This window comes from Salvia splendens, chromosome 4 (genome assembly GCF_004379255.2).
Source record: "Salvia splendens isolate huo1 chromosome 4, SspV2, whole genome shotgun sequence".
In the NCBI taxonomy this organism is placed as follows: domain Eukaryota; kingdom Viridiplantae; phylum Streptophyta; class Magnoliopsida; order Lamiales; family Lamiaceae; genus Salvia; species Salvia splendens.
Window position 1 is genome coordinate 10,483,107 of NC_056035.1, and position 18,986 is coordinate 10,502,092.

The following is an 18,986-nucleotide window of genomic DNA, read 5'->3' on the forward strand; positions in this document are numbered from 1 at the left end:
TTACTTCATAAAAAAAAGGCGCGGGGGTAAATATGTCATTTCGCTCATTTAAATTTCTGAATTGCATATAAGCTGATAAAATGATACTATAACGTGACAAAATGACATAAACTGATAAAATGATAGTTTTGCCGGATAGAATGATACTTTCAGCCGATAGAATGATAGTTTTGCCGGGTAGAATGATACTTTCAGCTAGACATGCCCACCGGTTCCGGTTCCGAACCGGAACCGTGGCCTTTTTCCCGAACCGGAACCGTCGGAATTCGGGTCGCGGTCCGGTTCCGGTTCAAGATATTTCGAACCGGAACCGTCACCGAACCGGCGGTTCCGGACGGTTCGGAACCGGCGGTTAACCGGCTGAACCGCCGGTTCAGGCGCGTTTTTCAAGGCATGTGATGGGGCAGACCGGCGGCAGCTTTTTAGCTGAAAAACCGGCCGGTTCCGGCGGTTTTTCGGTCGTGAACCGCCGGTTAACCGGCGGTTAACCGCCGGTTCAGGGGGTTCCGGTTGCGGCGCGAGAAACGAGGCGACATGACGCAGCTTTTGCAGACGGTTTCGTTGACCGAACCGGCGGTTTCGTCCCGGAAACCGGCGGTTTTGCCCGGAAACCGGCGGTTCCGGCGGTTTTCCGCCAAAAACCGCCGGTTTTGCCGATTTTTCAAATTTTTTTTTTTTTCAAATTTCAAATTCGAATTCTTCCATTCCCCCCCCCCATTTTTATCTATAAATACCCCTCTCTATCTTCATTTACATTCACCCCACTCTTGTGTTAATAAGAGTTTCTCTCTTCAATCTCCCAATTCTCTCTCTTTGTCTCCAATTTCTCATTTGTGCTATTGTGCTTCCATTTAATTACGCAAGTGCTACTCTTATTACGCATTGTTATACACTTATACTTGTTCCCGTAGTTCTATAAGTTGTCTTCCTTTCTCAATTGCTAAAACAAAAAAAAAATATTATTCCATATTTCTACATTTCTACATAGCAATATGTCTTCATCCCGAGAAGGTCGTGTTGATAAGGGAAAGGGAAAGGCCAAGAGGCCATCTCGGAGATCCGTTATTGATGAAATTTCTCAAATGAACATGGATGAGTGGCAGGTTAATATTTATTATCTACTAATTTAATTAATTTTGAATTTCATTACATTATTGTTCATAATTTTATTTTGTATTTACAATACAAATATTATTTTGTAGGCTCGAGAAGAGCAAGATGTGGCACATGCTATTGCTCTTTCTCGCTCTCAATACCAAGGCGATGCTTATGTTGGTACCGGTTTCAGCCAATAGAATGATAGGTATTTTTGGTGTATAAAATGACATTTTTGTTTAATAAAATGATACTTTACCTGATAAAATGATAATCTAAGCGGATAAAATGACAATAACCTTATAAAAATGATAGTTTAGCTGAAGAAATTGCATATAAGCTGATAAAATGATACTTTAACGTGACAAAATGACATAAACTGATAAAATGATGGTTTTGCCGGATAGAATGATACTTTTAGCCGATAGAATGATAGTTTTGCCGGGTAGAATGATACTTTCAGCCGATAGAATTTAAGGTATTTTTGGTGTATAAAATGACATTTTTGTTTAATAAAATGATACTTTTACCTGATAAAATGATAATCTAAGCGGATAAAATGACAGTAACCTTATAAAAATGATAGTTTAGCTGAAGAAATTGCATATAAGCTGATAAAATGATACTTTAACGTGACAAAATGACATAAAACTGATAAAATGATAGTTTTGCCGGATAGAATGATACTTTCAGCCGATAGAATGATAGTTTTGCCGGGTATAATGATACTTTCAGCCGATAGAATGATAGGTATTTTTGGTGTATAAAATGACATTTTTGTTTAATAAAATGATATTTTTACCTGATAAAATGATAATCTAAGCGGATAAAATGACAGTAACCTTATAAAAATGATAGTTTAGCTGAAGAAATTGCATATAAGCTGATAAAATGATACTTTAACGTGACAAAATGACATAAAACTGATAAAATGATAGTTTTGCCGGATAGAATGATACTTTCAGCCGATAGAATGATAGGTATTTTTGGTGTATAAAATGACATTTTTGTTTAATAAAATGATACTTTTACCGGATAAAATGATAATCTAAGCGGATAAAATGACAGTAACCTTATAAAAATGATACTCTGAGTTTATAAAATGATACGTTTACTACTTTATGATAAAATGATAGGTTTATTGCATAGAATGATAGTTTTGCCGGATAGAATGATACTCTGATTTGACTGACTGATAAAATGATAAAATTATATATGTTAGGTTTATTGCATAGAATGATAGTTTTTTCGGATAGAATGATACTCTGAGTTGATAAAATGATACTTTTAGCTTATAAATGTTAGGTTTACTGCATAAAATGATAGTTTTGCCGGATAGAATGATACTTTCAGCCGATAGAATGATAGTTTTGCCGGGTAGAATGATACTTTCAGCCGATAGAATGATAGGTATTTTTGGTGTATAAAATGACATTTTTGTTTAATAAAATTATACTTTTACCTGATAAAATGATAATCTAAGCGGATAAAATGACAGTAACCTTATAAAAATGATACTCTGAGTTGATAAAATGATACGTTTACTGCTTTGTGATAAAATGATAGGTTTATTTCATAGAATGGTAGTTTTGCCGGATAGAATGATACTCTGAGTTGATAAAATGATACTTTTGACTGACTGATAAAATGATATATGTTAGGTTTATTGCATAGAATGATAGTTTTGCCGGATAGAATGATACTCTGAGTTGATAAAATGATACTTTTGACTGACTGATAAAATGATAAAATGAGCGAAATTCAGAAATTAAATGAGCGAAATTTGGATACGTAAATTTTATCATGAGCGAAATGACATATTTACCCCCGCGCTTTTTTTTATGAAGTAAATCTAAGTTTGAATCTAGACCACGTGATTTTAAAAATGTGTGGTCCAGATTTAGTTATAGGGTTATTACGGAAATTGGGGTTATCATTATAATGCACCCATATATATATTCGGATTTTAAAAAATATGGCCTTTTATGACTGTTTTTTTTCAAAAATTTTTGATTTTTTTAATCCCAAAAGCATTTATAAATACCGACATTCATGATCCATTTTTCACATCAAATAGTAGTGATACCAGTGAATCTTTCTCATCAAATGTCAATTTATACTTAAAATAGATAGGTTTATGTTTATGGTTGCAATTCCCAATTTTGTAGCCTATATATATAAGTATGTACTTATGTCTTCAATTAGAGCATCTCCAAGGGGAGATGTAACGGATAGGTAAAATCATATAATTACCATATTTACCTTTTTTCCATGAAAAATCATTCTCTAATGGGAGAGGTATATGAGAAGGTGTTATACATTTTCTCATTTTGAAGATGTATCTTTACCTTTCCATCAATGGAGAGGTAAAATCTTATAACTACCATATTTGTCTTCTTTATATGAAAAATCATTCTCCAAGGGGGAAGGTATCTGAGAAGGTATTTTTAACGCATTTTGTAAAAAAAATTTACCTTTCTATATACTTTTTTCTATTGAAATGTTTTATTTTTGGAAGTATATATTTCACTTTATGAGAAGGTAAATAGGAAATATATCTTTTTCATTTAACTCTCCTTGTTGGAGATGCTTTTAGGAAGCAACAAGATTCATCAACATTCTATATGAATGAAGGGTGTGTGGGAAATAACATCGAGCAGTGGTTTTTTTTTATTTTATAAATTTAATTATGTAACTTTTAATTTTTAGGATTTAAATTATGTAATTTTTTAATTTTTTAGTTATTTTTAATAGTATTTTGGGTATTTTAAATGCAGTTTAATAGTGTGAAAATGTTTTTAGTAATTGAAGTATTTAAATTGAATAATAGAATGGTGAGACCTTGAATATTATAAGAGCATGCTCTTGCAGAAAAACATAGACGTGAGTATTATGCTTTTGCCAAAGAGCAGTAAATTAAGAATGAATAAGGGTTGTGCTCTTGCCATAAATCCGAGATGTGGATGCTCTTAAGCCACATCACTGCCTGTTGTGGTTAGAAACGGTGATGTTTTGTTTGGTATCCATCTTCTTTTTTTAAAATTATTTTCTTTTCACTCCTTGTACTATTTGAGCACATTCCAATATGCAAAATAGATTTCTTAAAAAACTCTTTCTAACATAATCAATTCGAACTTTGAGGAAAATTAGTATAACCGTCTTAACTCAAGTGATTAATTTCTTTTCGACGTTATTTTTAATGAACATGATAATAGATATTTTCTCTCCATTTTAATAATTTACTATCATTTTCCTTAAACACGTGCCGAAGAAGCAATCAATCATTTGAGAATTTGAGATGAGATCAAGGAAGTATCAAATTATTTAAAAATGAACAACAAATATAAGAAAAAATAAAGAGAAAAACAGCTAAGAACACTCCACAGATGTCTTATTTCTCATCACTCTTCTCATTTCTTTTATTTATACATAATATGGCAATTATTTTTTAAATACTAAAATAAACATAGATTAATTAAATTTATACATTGACATAGTTATACATTTTAATAATGACAAATTAAGACTATAAACTTATAGATTTAATTAATTTTATGATCATTTTAGTATTTAACAATGAAAAATTGCAAAAATATTAAAAAAACAGAAATTAGCATATTATATAAATAAAAGAAATGGGAAGTGCGAATTAAAGATAAGACGTGTGTGTAGTGTTCCTAGCTTTTTTCTCTCTTTCTTTTCACAATTTTGTTTATTTATAATGATTATAATTTAATTAATGTTTCCTCGAAGTTTGAATTAATTATAATATTTGCATCAGCATATCTCAAAAGATTTGAAAGAAGTAATTTTTTAAGAAATCTATTTTACATATTAGAATGTGCTCAGTAGTTGAAGGAATGAAAAGAAAAGAATTACAAGAAAAAGATGGATACCAAACCAAATGGCACCGTTCCTAACCACAGGCTGCGCTCGGATCCATAACTTACAACCCTAAGCTTTTAATTAAGAGAGGTCATAATTTTTAGTACATTAATTATTCCAAATGAGCTAATTTGGTCTGTAATATTTCATAATATCTTTTGAGGTCCTTAATAACAATTCAACTATTTTTTGTCTATTTCCAATATTTTCATGACCAAAGTACCATTAACGTGTGTTTGAATTGGTAGATAGTACATTTAAAGTGCATTTAATAGCCTTGTCTAGTGTTTGATTTGTCGGTTAAATTTTATGTTTAGCTCGCTCAATGGGCAAGGGCCCGTTGTATTAAAGTTGAAAATGGTTGTTTTATTATCATGAAAAATTCAGTGATGGTATTATGTTCAACACACCATTTCAATCTTAGCTTACCTGAAATTACTAATATAACCCACAGTCTTGGAAATATAGAAAAAGACAAAGGATAGATTTGAAATTTCCTACTATAATCTGACTTTATATAGCAAACCAAACATGTGTTATTAAGGATTATAGATAACATACCATCAATTCAAACACCACAAATAAAAATGAAAAACCAAGAAAAGGATTATTATAAAATGGTTATACTTTTATCTAAATAAAAGAAATTCCCATTCAAACACACCTTTAAGGTCATGAAGGGCAATTCAATCTATTTGCCCTTTCATTTTCATTAAAGTATGTATTTTGGGATAGTTGATGTACCCAAAAAATGTTCCCTCTAATTTTAAATTCAAAATAAAAATATCTTCATGATATTAATATTTTATTACTATTAATTATTTACTTTTAGTTTTACTTATTTGTAATATTTTAAATCATTGTACGATATTTAATATTAATAGTGAAATAATTTAGGTATAAGTATATGCAAAAATTATACTTATACAATATTTGTATATAAAAGTAGTTCAATTTGTTAGATGGAACATTAATTTTTCAATCTTAAAGCTATACACAGAAGAATATGTTATTTTTAAGTGCAATACAAAATTGACAATTAAAAATAAATTAAAATTCATTAACATACACAGAATCTTAAATAATTCAAAGAGCTAAGTTATATTTTATCTACTCTTATGTCGTAATTGTAGTCTATTGGTTGAAATGATCAATAATCAATTTAATAAAAAAGACAATGGCATTCTTAGTTGAATATATGATTAATTTAAATCTATGATTGTTTACTTAAATAAAAAATCAATAGTTGTCATCAATTGTTTAATATCACAATGCCGCGTCTTAATATTATCATTAGGTCATTTACAACAACATCATGAAAACTGTTCATAGTTCTCATATTTATTCCCTTGACTATTAATGAATCATATTTTTTGCTACTTTATTAAATTTTTATTTCAATGTTGTATATATTATATATTATGATTAAATTAAATTTTCATTTTAACAAAATTACGAGATTCACTAAATAAAATATTTATCGTAATTCTATCTAAATAATTGAGAATGTAACCATATAAAAGTATTAACTAGCACTAGAAAGTAATATCATAATATTCAAATAAGGTATAGTATATATTAATAATAATAGTATAAGAAACTATAAAACTTAATCCCAAATAAATTAGAAGAAAGAAGAAAGTGGATGAATAAAGAAAGAAATATAAATTACATACTTTAATGAAAATGTGAGGGTAAATAGATTGAATTGCCCTTGATGGCCTTAAGGATACTTTGATCATGAAAATATATATAAAAAATAGTTGAATTGATATTAACCTCTAAATCTACTCATTTGTGATAGTTGATTACTTAAAAAAGATGTTTTCTCTTAAATTAATAATAATGCAAATAAGAATTCACTCAATTAACTTTTCTTTTTCCCTACATTCTACGCCACCTGCTTCCTCTCTCGGGTCGGGGAATTGATGAATTCTAATTAACTTAGAGAATAAATAATTAATTGGGAATTGATGAATTCTAATAATACATTGTGCATCATCCTCATGTATGTAAGGATTTTCCATGCATGCATCCCAAATAAATAAAGCAAGCATTATTACTAAAAACCATACCATTATTATAGTAATATCCTTATCTATACCAAAGAGTTGGGCTTTGAATATGAGTGGATTTAAAGCCCAATATTTGATCGTGAACCTGTTTCAATCTCGGGTATCGGGTCAGATTTTAACTGATTAAAATCAATATTCGTTCAGCTCTATTTCTTCTTTTCCTGCTGCCCTAAATCAGAACGTTTCGACCCGTGAAGGAGCTGTGAACTGTTTTCCCACACAAACTGTGACCAAAAAATCTGATTGAAGGTACGATCATGTGGATTTGTGTATCGTTTGTGTGTTATTTCTTTGCTAAAGATACGATCGATGAATTAGGGATTCATGTTTTGGGGCTTGATAATTTTCATGAATTACGGATTTGTTTAATTTTCATGCTGATTTTCTTCAGTTAACAAAAACATGTCGAGAGCACTTTTTGCCTTCAAAAGGCTCCTTTCCGCCGGCGGATCCACTACCGCCATCCGATCTGTGACAACACTATTACCTGGCGATGGTGTCATGCCACTTGTAACCGGTTTGTTGGATAAATGGTGTAACGAGTCTGGAAAAACATATGCTTCCGAGCAAGAAAAGCAACAGCGCTTTCGGGATCCATTAAAACGCAAATATTCGTTTGTTGTTGGTCTGAATCACTATGATGACGACAATGACGATGATGAAAATATATATTATTTCACATTTCATTTCGAACAAAAGAAATTGGCTTCGCAACAAGTGGTCTGCTGTTACTCATTCCGTGAATGGAAGGAACTTTTCCAGAAGTTTATTGACACAAACACACTGGTAAATAGTTAGCATTTTCCTTACAATTCATGCGATGGTAATTTTCTCAAGATCTTATTGTGAATCTACATTAGTAGAAAGATATGGCTTGTTATCTAGTGAAATATATTGGCCGTGTCGATAGCTAGACTACAATAGTGTTTGCTGTTAGTGACTAATTTCGATTAGTGTGCGTTCTTCCTTGACACAAGGATGATAATGATTTGTGTGTGTGTGTGTGTGTGTGTCGTGTGGCTCAAAAAGTTATAGTCTTGACATGAAATGTTTGCTGCTAGGTATTGATCAGTCACTTTATGCCGAAGTAGGTTAGAGTAGTCATTTCGTTCGACACAATGCATATAAATTCAATCTTGCGGGGATGTGTGTGTGTTGCTCTGTTTGTTCTGCCTTCTGTCGTGTTCAAGATTCTTTAAAGGTTTGACATGAAATGTTTGCTGTTAGGGATTGATAATTAGCTTCATTATAATATCGGATTAGTATAGTCTTCTTCTTGGCACGACCATTGATGATGTCAGTATGCGTGTGTGTTTCTGAATTGTTTCTTATGTTTCTTGAGGTTTTAACATGAAACGTTTATTACAAAGAACTTGTCAATAACTGTATGTTGGTTCTCAATGTATTAATGTCTTGTTCATCAACTTGGACACAGTGGGTCAAAATGTCAATTTTGGGTGTGTGTATGTTGTGCTTTGTTGCTTAACTATCTTGTGATCAGGTGGTTGTGGAGTTTGGTGTTTCATGGCTGAAGCCTATTCAGGCCGAGATAGCCAAGAAGACACCCAATGTTATATTCTTGAAGGTGGACGCTGATGAGCTTAGTGTATGTAACTGTACTTCCATTCATGTTGTTAGGTTAATCAAAATTTTATCTCTAACTTTATACAATGGGTGCAGAGGGTTGCTAAGGAGTACAAAATCAACACGCTGCCCTCCTTTGTGTTCTTCAAAGAGGGGAAGGAGATTGACCGGGTTGTGATTAGTAAGGAAGATCTTGCAGCTAAAATCACCCTACATGGTGGTGTTGCTTCCACTGCTTTTGCTTGATCATCATCATCATCATCATCATCATCATCATCGCCACCATATACTATGTAGTTGTGGTGAGTGTGTATACGATTTAACTCTTGTCATCGACGTAATTTGAATCGTTATGTTATGTAACGGATATTCTAATCTTAGACACTTTCTATCTATCTCTTATCATTATGTTTTAGTATTATTAATCTTCTAATTTATTTGCCAATTTGTTGTAAATCTTGGAAATAATGTTGTTTGTGAAGTGGGGATCTGTTTGCTATGTTAATTATCTAGTGCATGTAGTAATTACTTCCTCTGTCCCAGGCCCAGCATAAGTGAGGTTAATGTTTTGGCACATGAATATAGATAGTTGTGTTTAGTGAGTTAAAATTTGTGGGGGAAAAATAGATAAAAAAGGAGAATAAAATACTCCTAGTGTCCCAAGCTATTTACAACATATATTCTATTCTGTCGTCTCAAGCTACTTGGTAGTACATTTCTTTTCTTTTTTTTGCGAAAAACTTTATCCTATTTCTTCCTTGATTTCATCTGACTCTTTATTTAATCTTTAAACGCCAATTTCTTAAATCTTGTAAGTTAGTTTGGGATGAAAGAAGTAGTATAAAGCAAAAAAATGAATAAAGTAAGATATAAAAGAAAATAAAGTTGAAAAAAGAGAGTCAATTATTGCTATAAAAAACATCACATTTAGCTTGAGACATTCTTAAAAGAATACACCTCACTTAGGGATGACATTCTTGAAAGTAGGGCTGAGATTTATATTTCTTGAAAGTAGGAATGAGATTTATGTATTTTAGTTTGGTTGTTTGCTAAAATCCAAACCAGCTTGAACATATGCCTAAAATCTTGAAATCTGTGTAAGAGTTAAAATGAGACTGTAAATATTGGAGTTAAAATGAGGGACGTGCATTTGTGATTTAGGGGGATTTTGTAATTGGCGAATGAGAATTGTACTAGTGATCCACAAGGGCTTGATGAACCTGATATGTACTAGTACAACACAATACTAGTAGTAGTGCAAGCAAATGCGGAAATAATGGTAGAGAAAGAAACACAATTAAGTTTATTTAGGGTAGAGGATAAAAATCAGTCGGTGCAGCAGCGGTACAAGACAAACTTGTCCATGGTCCTGCCACACTCGGAGCAGACAACATGATCGGGCACGTAGCCAGCGTGGCCTGGCAGGATAAGGCGGTTGCAGTGGTGCTCCGGGTGCGTCCGCCGTATCTCCTCGTCCAGCACTGGCACAAACTTATCCGGGCGGTCCACCTTGTACTCCCATGTCGCATACCCTTCCATAACCGGCAGCACGACGTCGCCTTTCCCCTTGGTGATCTCGTGGGTTCCGCGGCTGAAAACCGCCCACCCCTCCTCGCTGCTGTCGTATGTGAGGATGTCCATGATCTGCTGCATGATGTGGTCGCTCTCCACGCTCATCCCCACCTGCTTCTTCGAGTTCCACATGCTCCACAGCCGCACCCAGAAGTACCACACGTAGTCGTAGTAGTCCGTCGGGTGGAACACGTGACTCAGCTTCTCCCTCTCTATCGCCTCGTGGCACCTCCGCACCTTCTCCCGCGGGTTCCTCTTCCCCACGTACAGCATCTCCAGCGGCACGTGCATTGCGGCTGCCGCTGCCCTTGCCGCCAGGGTGAATTTCCGGATCCACTCCATGTCCTCCCCGCCGTACAGGCACACCACCCTGTCTCCCCTCATCTACACGACACCTCATTTAATTAATTAGAAGCTTGATTTTACAAAAGTAGGTACTAGTATATAGTTACCCATTCTTGAATGCGTGCATCGATGGAGTCAGCTAGGAGCTCGATGTTCCACGTCTTGTCTCTCCAGAGAGCCCATTCCTGGTCCTTGGTGAAAGGGAAAGCATCGCTGCCCCAAATCCACATCATGGGCAGAGCATCGGTTTTGGAGGGCTTTCCATGGGGATCCAGAACGATCAGCATCGGCATGTGCACGAACTTGAGCTCTTCTCGGATGTACCTCACCGCCACCGGCTCGATCAGCGCCGGGTGATCCACCGAGTACCACGGCATGCTGTTGTTGCGGAGGTCGTAGAACACCGTGTTCTCCATCTCTGTCATTTGCGTCGTCGGATCCACAATCGGAAGCCACAGAACCTCGTACTCATGCCTCCTCGCCTGCTGGTTGTAGATCATGTGGAGCACGTTCAGCTCCTCGTGAGGGATGTCCAGGTCCGAGATCAGCAGCAGCACGTACTTGCTCCTCAACACATCCAGCCGCTCCTGTAAATAGATATATAATACATCTTGTTGTTACTGATTAATGATTAAAGCATGCACTCACGTTGATCCTCTTGGAGCCATCATAGAGTGGCCTTTGATCGTCTCTTGCGTGGATCATTGCACGTAAAACTTTCATATTCTCGATGTGGGTTGATTCGATCAGCTTCTTGAACGCAATGTATGCGTCTTCGGCCTTCTTTCTCGCTGTCAAATTTTCTTACTACATTAGCAATGTTTTTGGGTTAATGAATCCAGGAACTAGTACACCACGCACCTACTAAGCCCTTGCAAACTGCCAGCTGGTCTTGGAGGTGCTCCAGTATGACCGACAGCTTATGAGCCAGGCTCAGTATCTCCCACGACTCAGCAGTTGAGGTAATGTACCTATAACAACAACAATATATAGTACATTTTAATTAATACTACTAAATTAAGGGGAGAAATGAATAAAAATCTAAAACATACTCGTGGCCGCTCCCGATGAGGTTGAGGAGAGTGGATGCACAAGCAAGGAGGCTCCTTATGATCCAGTACACAGCAGTCGGGATATGAGTGGTGGCAGCCACGACTTCTGGCGCGTCATGGCTGATGTAAACGGAAGGGAGCTCCTTGAACTCGATGAGGCAGTGGATCACGTTCAACACAGCGTTTAACAGGTCAAGAACTGCTTCAAACTTCTTCTCCAATTTCCCCGCGTGCTCCATCATGTACGGCAGATCCTTGAGGGTGGCGATGTGCTTGGCCAGCATGTTCCTGGTGTGGTTCTGCTCGACTAGCCAGAACTCCCCGTAGTTGACAGCAAAGGCCGCGAAAATGATCACCACTTTGGCATCCCATGAGTAGTTGGACAACGCTTTGAGGAGGTCCATGGTGACAGAGTGTGCCTCCCCACCAGCAGAGCATTTGCAGATGATCTGTTTTACACACAATGTGAGTTTTGCATAAGAATACAGAGGCAAGAATGGAGAGAAATGTACCTCACAAGAGATCTTGCTGATGGGAAAGGCCAGCAGTCGAACAATCTCCGTATCGTGTTCGTGATTGTAGAGGACTTTGGCATCCTGATGGGGTGAGCTCTGTATGGCCTTGCTGCTATCCAATGTGTCCATGTGCGGTTTAACTTGATTATTCACCTGGAAACAAAGTAAAATATGTGAATCAGAGAGTTAAATTGCAGCATGCTTGGTAGCTAATTAATGAAGCATGTATACAAGAGAGGTGTGATCAGTTGAGGAGGAAGGTTTGGAAAGACGAAGGATATCCTCAACGATGGAGAGGAGTGGCTTCACGTTGAGGTCTTCGATGTCAGGAGCGTGAGTTGCTAGGATCTGCTTGGTGAGGGCGGTGTCGTCTGAGGAGAAGAAGCCGCGGTCACGCTGACGCCCACCTAGAGAAGGAGGGGGAATGGGGTGGCGGACCAGCCTCGAATCTGGCTCATGGCTTGGTCGAAAACTGTGATTGGCGCCTACCAATCCCAAGTCATGGGCGCCAGCAGAGGGAGGCTTGGCCTTGCCGTTGGTCAATCTGGTGGAAGGCACCGCGTCCCGGCTTGCCATTGCAGGAGGTTGGAGGGAAGGGTGTTGATTTGAGAGGGAGATGATGTGTGTGTTGGTTGTGCATCTTCTGCTTAACTTGTGTAGGCCTTATATAGATACAAGCTCTGCATTCGACAAAAATAAAGATGTGAGGGACAAGAAATGGAATAAAGTATTACTGAATCATGTTCTTTACTTCCTATTGCTCCTAGATTAATTTGGAAGGTTTGGAATTCGTTTCCTATTTGCCCACAAATCCTTTTCTTCTCTGCTTCTTCAACAATGTCCAATATATGAATTTGCATGGAAGCAATAATTCAGCATTATATAAGTTAGTATTTCTGAATTTGCAACATACACGTGTAGTGTAACCCAAATTATTTCATAGTGATGATGACTGATGATGAAGAATCCCGAATTATATTTGCAACTCTTTATATTTTTAGGGAATATTTGGAACTAATTTTTTATACTTGTATATTCATGCATGTATAGATCAAACTGAAGAAAACAAAATAGATTAAATGAGTATACTTAAAATAAACAGATTCAATGCCTATAATTTCCTGTTAAATTGCGAGAATCATGTGAAACTTTACGTGATTCCAACGTCGGACTAAGACAAACCATAGCAAAGCAATTATAAGAAGAATATTAGCCAAAGAAGAAAAAAGAGCTTGTCTGTAAGACAAGGACAAAATCCAGATATCGCCTTTAATTTGTATTGTCGTTATTAACGAGACAACAATATATTACCTCGTCAAGTTTATGCTTGATTTACTTCCATTTATATCAGCTCTCTCTACTTTATACTATACACTACAGCAACTTAATTGATTAGGGGTGTTCTTCATGATTCGCTATGGTTGGTTTTTAGATGGATTTTTTTCTCTGTTGAAATATTTTGTAGACCAAACTAAGTCAATAGATTAATTGTTGGATATTAGATGGTGGGTGAATTATTTTTGCTTACATAATGTGAAATTGATTAGATAGCTTCCTTGTGGCCAAGAGGGAAGCTCAATAATAATGGGAGAGAAAATTTTAATGGCAGATCCCACTTTTTTCTTTACAATTATGCACCACATTCTACAGCAAATGCACGTACATATATTGAGTTTGCTCGTGTTGGCTGTTTACATAAACTTGTTTAGTTGTATTGTTAATTAAGATGACCTAGTAATAGCATACCTTAAATTCGTGACTAATGGTCCAACTCTACGAGAAAAAGTTCCCTAGTCAAGGAATACTAAGGTGACAATCCTATATGTCACACCCTTAAACTTTTGATAAGTGGGGTTATATATAACCTCAATTCCAACTAGATATATAAAATATGGAAACAATCTAAATATAAATGTACACCATTTATTATATCCGAAATTTATGCATATTCTATACCATATAATAGACACACTATATATAAACACTAATATATATACCCACATAATATATAGTAATTGAAATGACGAGCAATCTTTTTTTGAATAGTAGTTTTAGTTTATAAACTTTTTATTTAATTGCTTTAATTGCAACAATTATTTGTCTTATTTTTTAAGAAGTTTTTTCATGATATACTGAAAATGATTAATGTAATTAAATTAGTCTTTTAGATCATCTTATAACTATTATTAATAATAAAATTAGATTATCTTATTATCACTAACTATTTTTATAATTAAACATAATGTATAATATTCATACAGTTAATATATACACTATATAATTACCCATATAATTATTTAATTTATACACTACATAATCATTTGTATGTATTAATTTAATTTATATAGTATTTAATGCCATCAAATTTCAAGTTATAATTACACTTTTTATCTGTCTACATTTTTTTTATTTATAAAGAAGAAAAAAAGTAATCTCCTAAAAATCTTAAAATGAGTGATGTGATCTTTTTTTCTATATTAATTTACGTCTAAGATGTCTGAGTGAATAAATCATTTAATAACGTTTAATTCATGAAATGATGAACCTATGTGTATATATAATATAGTACTCCATGTGCGTATATATAGTGTAGTACTCCATAGAATGTGCAATCTTTCCCTATGATAAATGGTGTACATTTATATTTGGATTGTTTCCATATTTTATATATCTAGATGGAATTGAGGTTATGTATAATTTCATTTGTCAAAAGTTTAAGGATGTGACATACCAAATAGGATTGCCACCTTGATATTCCTTGACTAGGGAATTTTTCTCCCAACTCTAGTACTTTAATCTAGATACTGCGTATCAATGTCGTTCATCAAATTAATTCATTCTTATATTACTATAAATAGGATGATGTTTGTACTGTTTGTTCACTTATGTAAATAACAAGAACTCTCTAAACTAAATATCATCTTGTTATTCTTAATTAAATATATATCTATATAAATTTTCAAGAAGTGTATCGAGAACTAAGTTGTTCTTGTATCAAGTCCTAAAGAAACAATAGTATCGATCGTCAACAACCTTTCGTCATTTGCGATGAAAATTACAATTTCTAAAATATCAAAATGAAGATTTTTCTATTGGAAGAGTATCTACAAATTCCTAAAGCTGACTCAAAATTGATTGGATAGACTGGACTATAGAGAATAAACCGTTTCAATCGTGGGCCTAGGTCAGGTCAGGCCTCAAGCGTACTAGACGGCCCCCGACCCAGCCCAGTTGACTAGTCTTGGATCCGAATCCTGTTGAAACCCAAACCCGAAAGAGAAATCACCCGACCCAACACGACTGCCTCCCCTTTCTTCTTCCCCAAGCTCTCACATCTACACTTGCACTCCTTTTCCTGAATCTACATAATTTCTAGTTTATTTTTTATCCGAGAACGGTCTTAGTTTTGATCATTAGCAAATTGCAATGTCGAGATTCGAGGAATCGGCTCCTGCTAGGGGAGGATTTTCTTTCGATTTGTGCAAGAGAAACGAGATGCTTATGCAAAAGGGTTTGAAGCCATCCTCGTATCTGAAGACCGGAACTACGATTGTTGGGTTGGTTTTTCAGGTACATTTTGATTATGGACCGTCTTTGAATTTCGATTTGGGTATTTTGTTGGTTGGAACTTAATTAACATTGTGCTTGCTCAATTGGGTTTTCTCTTTTGGCTTATTTTTCATGAATTTGTTTATGTCTTGCTTTGGTTCCATTCAGTTTTTTATTGGAGGGCTTTACAGTGAATTGAGATGGAAAATGTGGGAATGTGATTTTTTGTTGGAAAAAGATGTCATAATGTTATCCTGAGCTTTTTTGTAGTCTACATGAGATCTTTTCCATTTATTCAGTAGACTTTTCTTGAATACTCGAATTTAAATTTTCTGATAATTTTGGGTGAGTTGAAGTTGAGGTTTTTTCGACTTTCGAGTGACATGATTCGCGGAACTGTATCGGTTGCAATAAAAGGAAATTGGACTTAAACAGAATAATCACAGTCTTATTGTTTGAGGTAGAGTTGAAGTTCTAATGCTTTAGAACTGTACTTCATTAAGTACAGGCTCATCGAGCTGAAATAGTCTAGTCAAGCTGACATGGTATTTTTAAGATCACCTAGTGGTAATCCATTTGTTTCAAATTTTGAGTTGTTTATGAAAATGTGCAAGCCCTACCCTATATTGTAGCCCATGGTATCTGGACTTTAGTTAAACAAAGCAAACGTTTTCTCAATGGCCTTATTTACTTCCATGTCTAGCCGCTAGCGTAGGAGTTTATATGTACCCACTACTCAGCTGGTCCATATTTGCCTGTAGCTTATTAAGGTTAATAAATAACTTTGTTGTATGCTTGAATATGTTTCCTTTGACAATATTTCTATGCTTTAGGATGGTGTCATTCTTGGAGCTGACACACGAGCCACTGAAGGCCCCATTGTTGCTGATAAGAATTGCGAGAAGATCCACTATATGGCTCCAAATATATATTGTTGTGGAGCTGGTACCGCTGCTGATACAGAAGCAGTTACAGGTATTAATTAATTAATTCTCATCTCATGTTGTCTTCTTGTTTACTGAACTATCTGACTCTTTATAATGCCTTTTGTACATGACCAACTTATACTGTCCGTTTGTATTGACCTTCACTAGACATGGTTAGCTCTCAGCTGAAGCTGCACCGGTTTCATACTGGCCGTGAATCCAGGGTTGTGACTGCTCTAACTCTTCTGAAGTCTCATCTTTTTAGGTGCAAACACCAAAACTCTTTTATAGTGTCATTATCTCTTGTGTGTAAAATGGGTTGCATAGGAAGTTCATTGGTTTATATCTGAATCAGTTATCAAGGACATGTATCAGCTGCCTTGGTGCTTGGTGGAGTGGATGTGACAGGTCCTCACTTGCATACTGTGAGTTACTTTAGCCTGAAGATGTTGCTTTGTTTTCCTTTTCTTTTATCCCTAGAGTCTAACATGTAAGGAGTCTATCCCAGATTTATCCACATGGTTCTACAGATACTCTACCATTTGCCACTATGGGTTCTGGATCACTTGCTGCAATGGCTATTTTTGAATCAAAATACCGTGAAGGGCTCACTGTAAGTTCCTTGGGTCTTTTATAGAGCATCCAAACACTTATGTGTGGATTCCTTGAGTTGAGACTGCAAGGCACTTTTGCAGAGGGATGAAGGAGTAAAACTTGTGGCAGAAGCAATTTGCTCTGGTATATTCAATGATCTGGGAAGTGGAAGCAATGTAGATGTCTGTGTCATAACAAAGGTTTGGGTTAAAATTTATGATGTTTTCTTCCAAATCCACTCATAGGTACTTGTTGCTTGTGATAAACTGGTTTCCATCTTACCCCTTTTGCCTTTTCTTTTAGGGGAACCGTGAGTACTTGAGAAATTATATGTTGCCGAACCCTCGTACGTATGTCAGTGAGAAGGGATACTCTTTCTCCAAGAAGACTGGTGAGTATCATTAGGAAAATGGAGTATTAGTTTTATTAACTTAAAAATTGCATTATGTGTTTCATGCAAGGGTGTTAAAAACATACTACCTCCGTCCCACAATAGGAGTCACATTTGGTGAGTGCATGGTTTTAAGAAATGTAAAGAATAGTGAGGGTTGGAAAAGTTAGTGGAATATGGAGCCCACTTTTTTATATTGGTTTTATAATAAAATGTGAGTGAAGTGTGTTAGTGGAATGTGAGACCTACTGATAAAATTGAAATATGACTCTTATTGTGGGACAGACCGAAATGGAAAAATACGATTCTTATGGTACGGAGGTAGTAGCTTACTTGACCTAAGTCCATTTTGTTACTTGATTGCTTCAATTTTGTTTTTAATTATACTCATTTTCTTCTCTAATATATCTGCAGAGGTGTTGCTGACAAAGATCACACCATTGAGAGAGCTGGTGGAAGTGATTGAAGGGGGAGATGCTATGGAAGAATGAATGTGATTGAATATGTCATCGTTCTTGGAAACATTCCTGGTCTTCTCATTAACTAGCCTGCTGTCTAGCCTCAGTGCCTTCACTTTCATTTTCACCAGAACTTTATCCATGTTGCAGTTTGTTGGAGATTATAATTTCTATAGTTTACAGTTATCCCCTATCTCTCCCTTTCTGTCTGAGACTCTCAGTAAGCATATGATGGATAAGATCACGATACCTAAATGGTATACAAAATTGTTGTTGCTGTTGTTTCCGAGCTAAGAATAATTAATTCACTGCACCAGCCAGCCTCCTGGAATTTGGTCAGGCTAAATAACCACAGTAGATGTAGACAAATTAGGGTTGTGTATGTGGAGCAGCAGTTATTTAGTAAACAAATCGATTTGAATTTTCGACTTTTGGTAATAAAACTGTGAGTATTTAGTTAACAAATCGATTTGAATATAAATAAAATATAATCTGAATTAAATTCTAAAACAACTTCTAATCTCAATACCATAAGAGTGATGCTAAATGGCCATAATGTGGCCGGCCATAAAAAGTTAATTTAGTCCATTTACATGTATAAAAAAATTAGAATTATCGATATAAACTTATATGTGTGTGAATGGACTTGTGAATTGATACTTATCTTTGAATTCCATTACGTAAAACACATTAATATCACGAATTAGTGTATACGTTGAGAAACAATTAAGAAATGACAGTAGTAATAAGTTGAGCAAAAACTACGAAAGAGTAACACTAACATGTTGAGCAACAAATAATGAAGATGATATAAAAGTAAAATCAAGTTGTATTAAACCAAAAATTAAAAAAAATCAATTTTTTATGTTATTTAATTAATTTATGGTCGGCCATAATGTGACCGCATAGCTTTATTCATACCATAAACCGAAAGTAACATATGTT

At 35.1% G+C, this 18,986-nt stretch overlaps 3 protein-coding genes across 3 annotated transcripts; 2 read left to right on the forward strand and 1 right to left on the reverse strand.

The window, feature by feature from the left end:
- Positions 1–7,162: 7,162 nt before the first annotated feature.
- Positions 7,163–9,060, forward strand: LOC121801609 (thioredoxin H-type-like). Its single transcript, XM_042201136.1, has 4 exons — positions 7,163–7,304; positions 7,447–7,841; positions 8,557–8,661; positions 8,736–9,060. The coding sequence occupies exons 2-4, from the start codon at positions 7,458–7,460 to the stop codon at positions 8,883–8,885; spliced, it is 639 nt and encodes a 212-aa protein (XP_042057070.1). The 5' UTR covers positions 7,163–7,304; positions 7,447–7,457; the 3' UTR covers positions 8,886–9,060.
- Positions 9,061–9,813: 753 nt separating this feature from the next.
- Positions 9,814–12,768, reverse strand: LOC121801388 (protein SIEVE ELEMENT OCCLUSION B-like). The gene is made up of 7 exons (XM_042200870.1): positions 12,355–12,768; positions 12,121–12,276; positions 11,609–12,057; positions 11,418–11,527; positions 11,205–11,347; positions 10,664–11,143; positions 9,814–10,595 (listed from the first exon to the last, which is right to left on the reverse strand). The coding sequence occupies exons 1-7, from the start codon at positions 12,697–12,699 to the stop codon at positions 9,966–9,968; spliced, it is 2,313 nt and encodes a 770-aa protein (XP_042056804.1). The 5' UTR covers positions 12,700–12,768; the 3' UTR covers positions 9,814–9,965.
- A 2,676-nt stretch (positions 12,769–15,444) lies between these two features.
- Positions 15,445–18,234, forward strand: LOC121801452 (proteasome subunit beta type-7-A). The gene is made up of 8 exons (XM_042200944.1): positions 15,445–15,693; positions 16,506–16,647; positions 16,767–16,863; positions 16,954–17,023; positions 17,107–17,211; positions 17,294–17,392; positions 17,496–17,583; positions 17,998–18,234. The coding sequence occupies exons 1-8, from the start codon at positions 15,550–15,552 to the stop codon at positions 18,072–18,074; spliced, it is 822 nt and encodes a 273-aa protein (XP_042056878.1). The 5' UTR covers positions 15,445–15,549; the 3' UTR covers positions 18,075–18,234.
- The last annotated feature ends 752 nt before the right edge of the window (positions 18,235–18,986 follow it).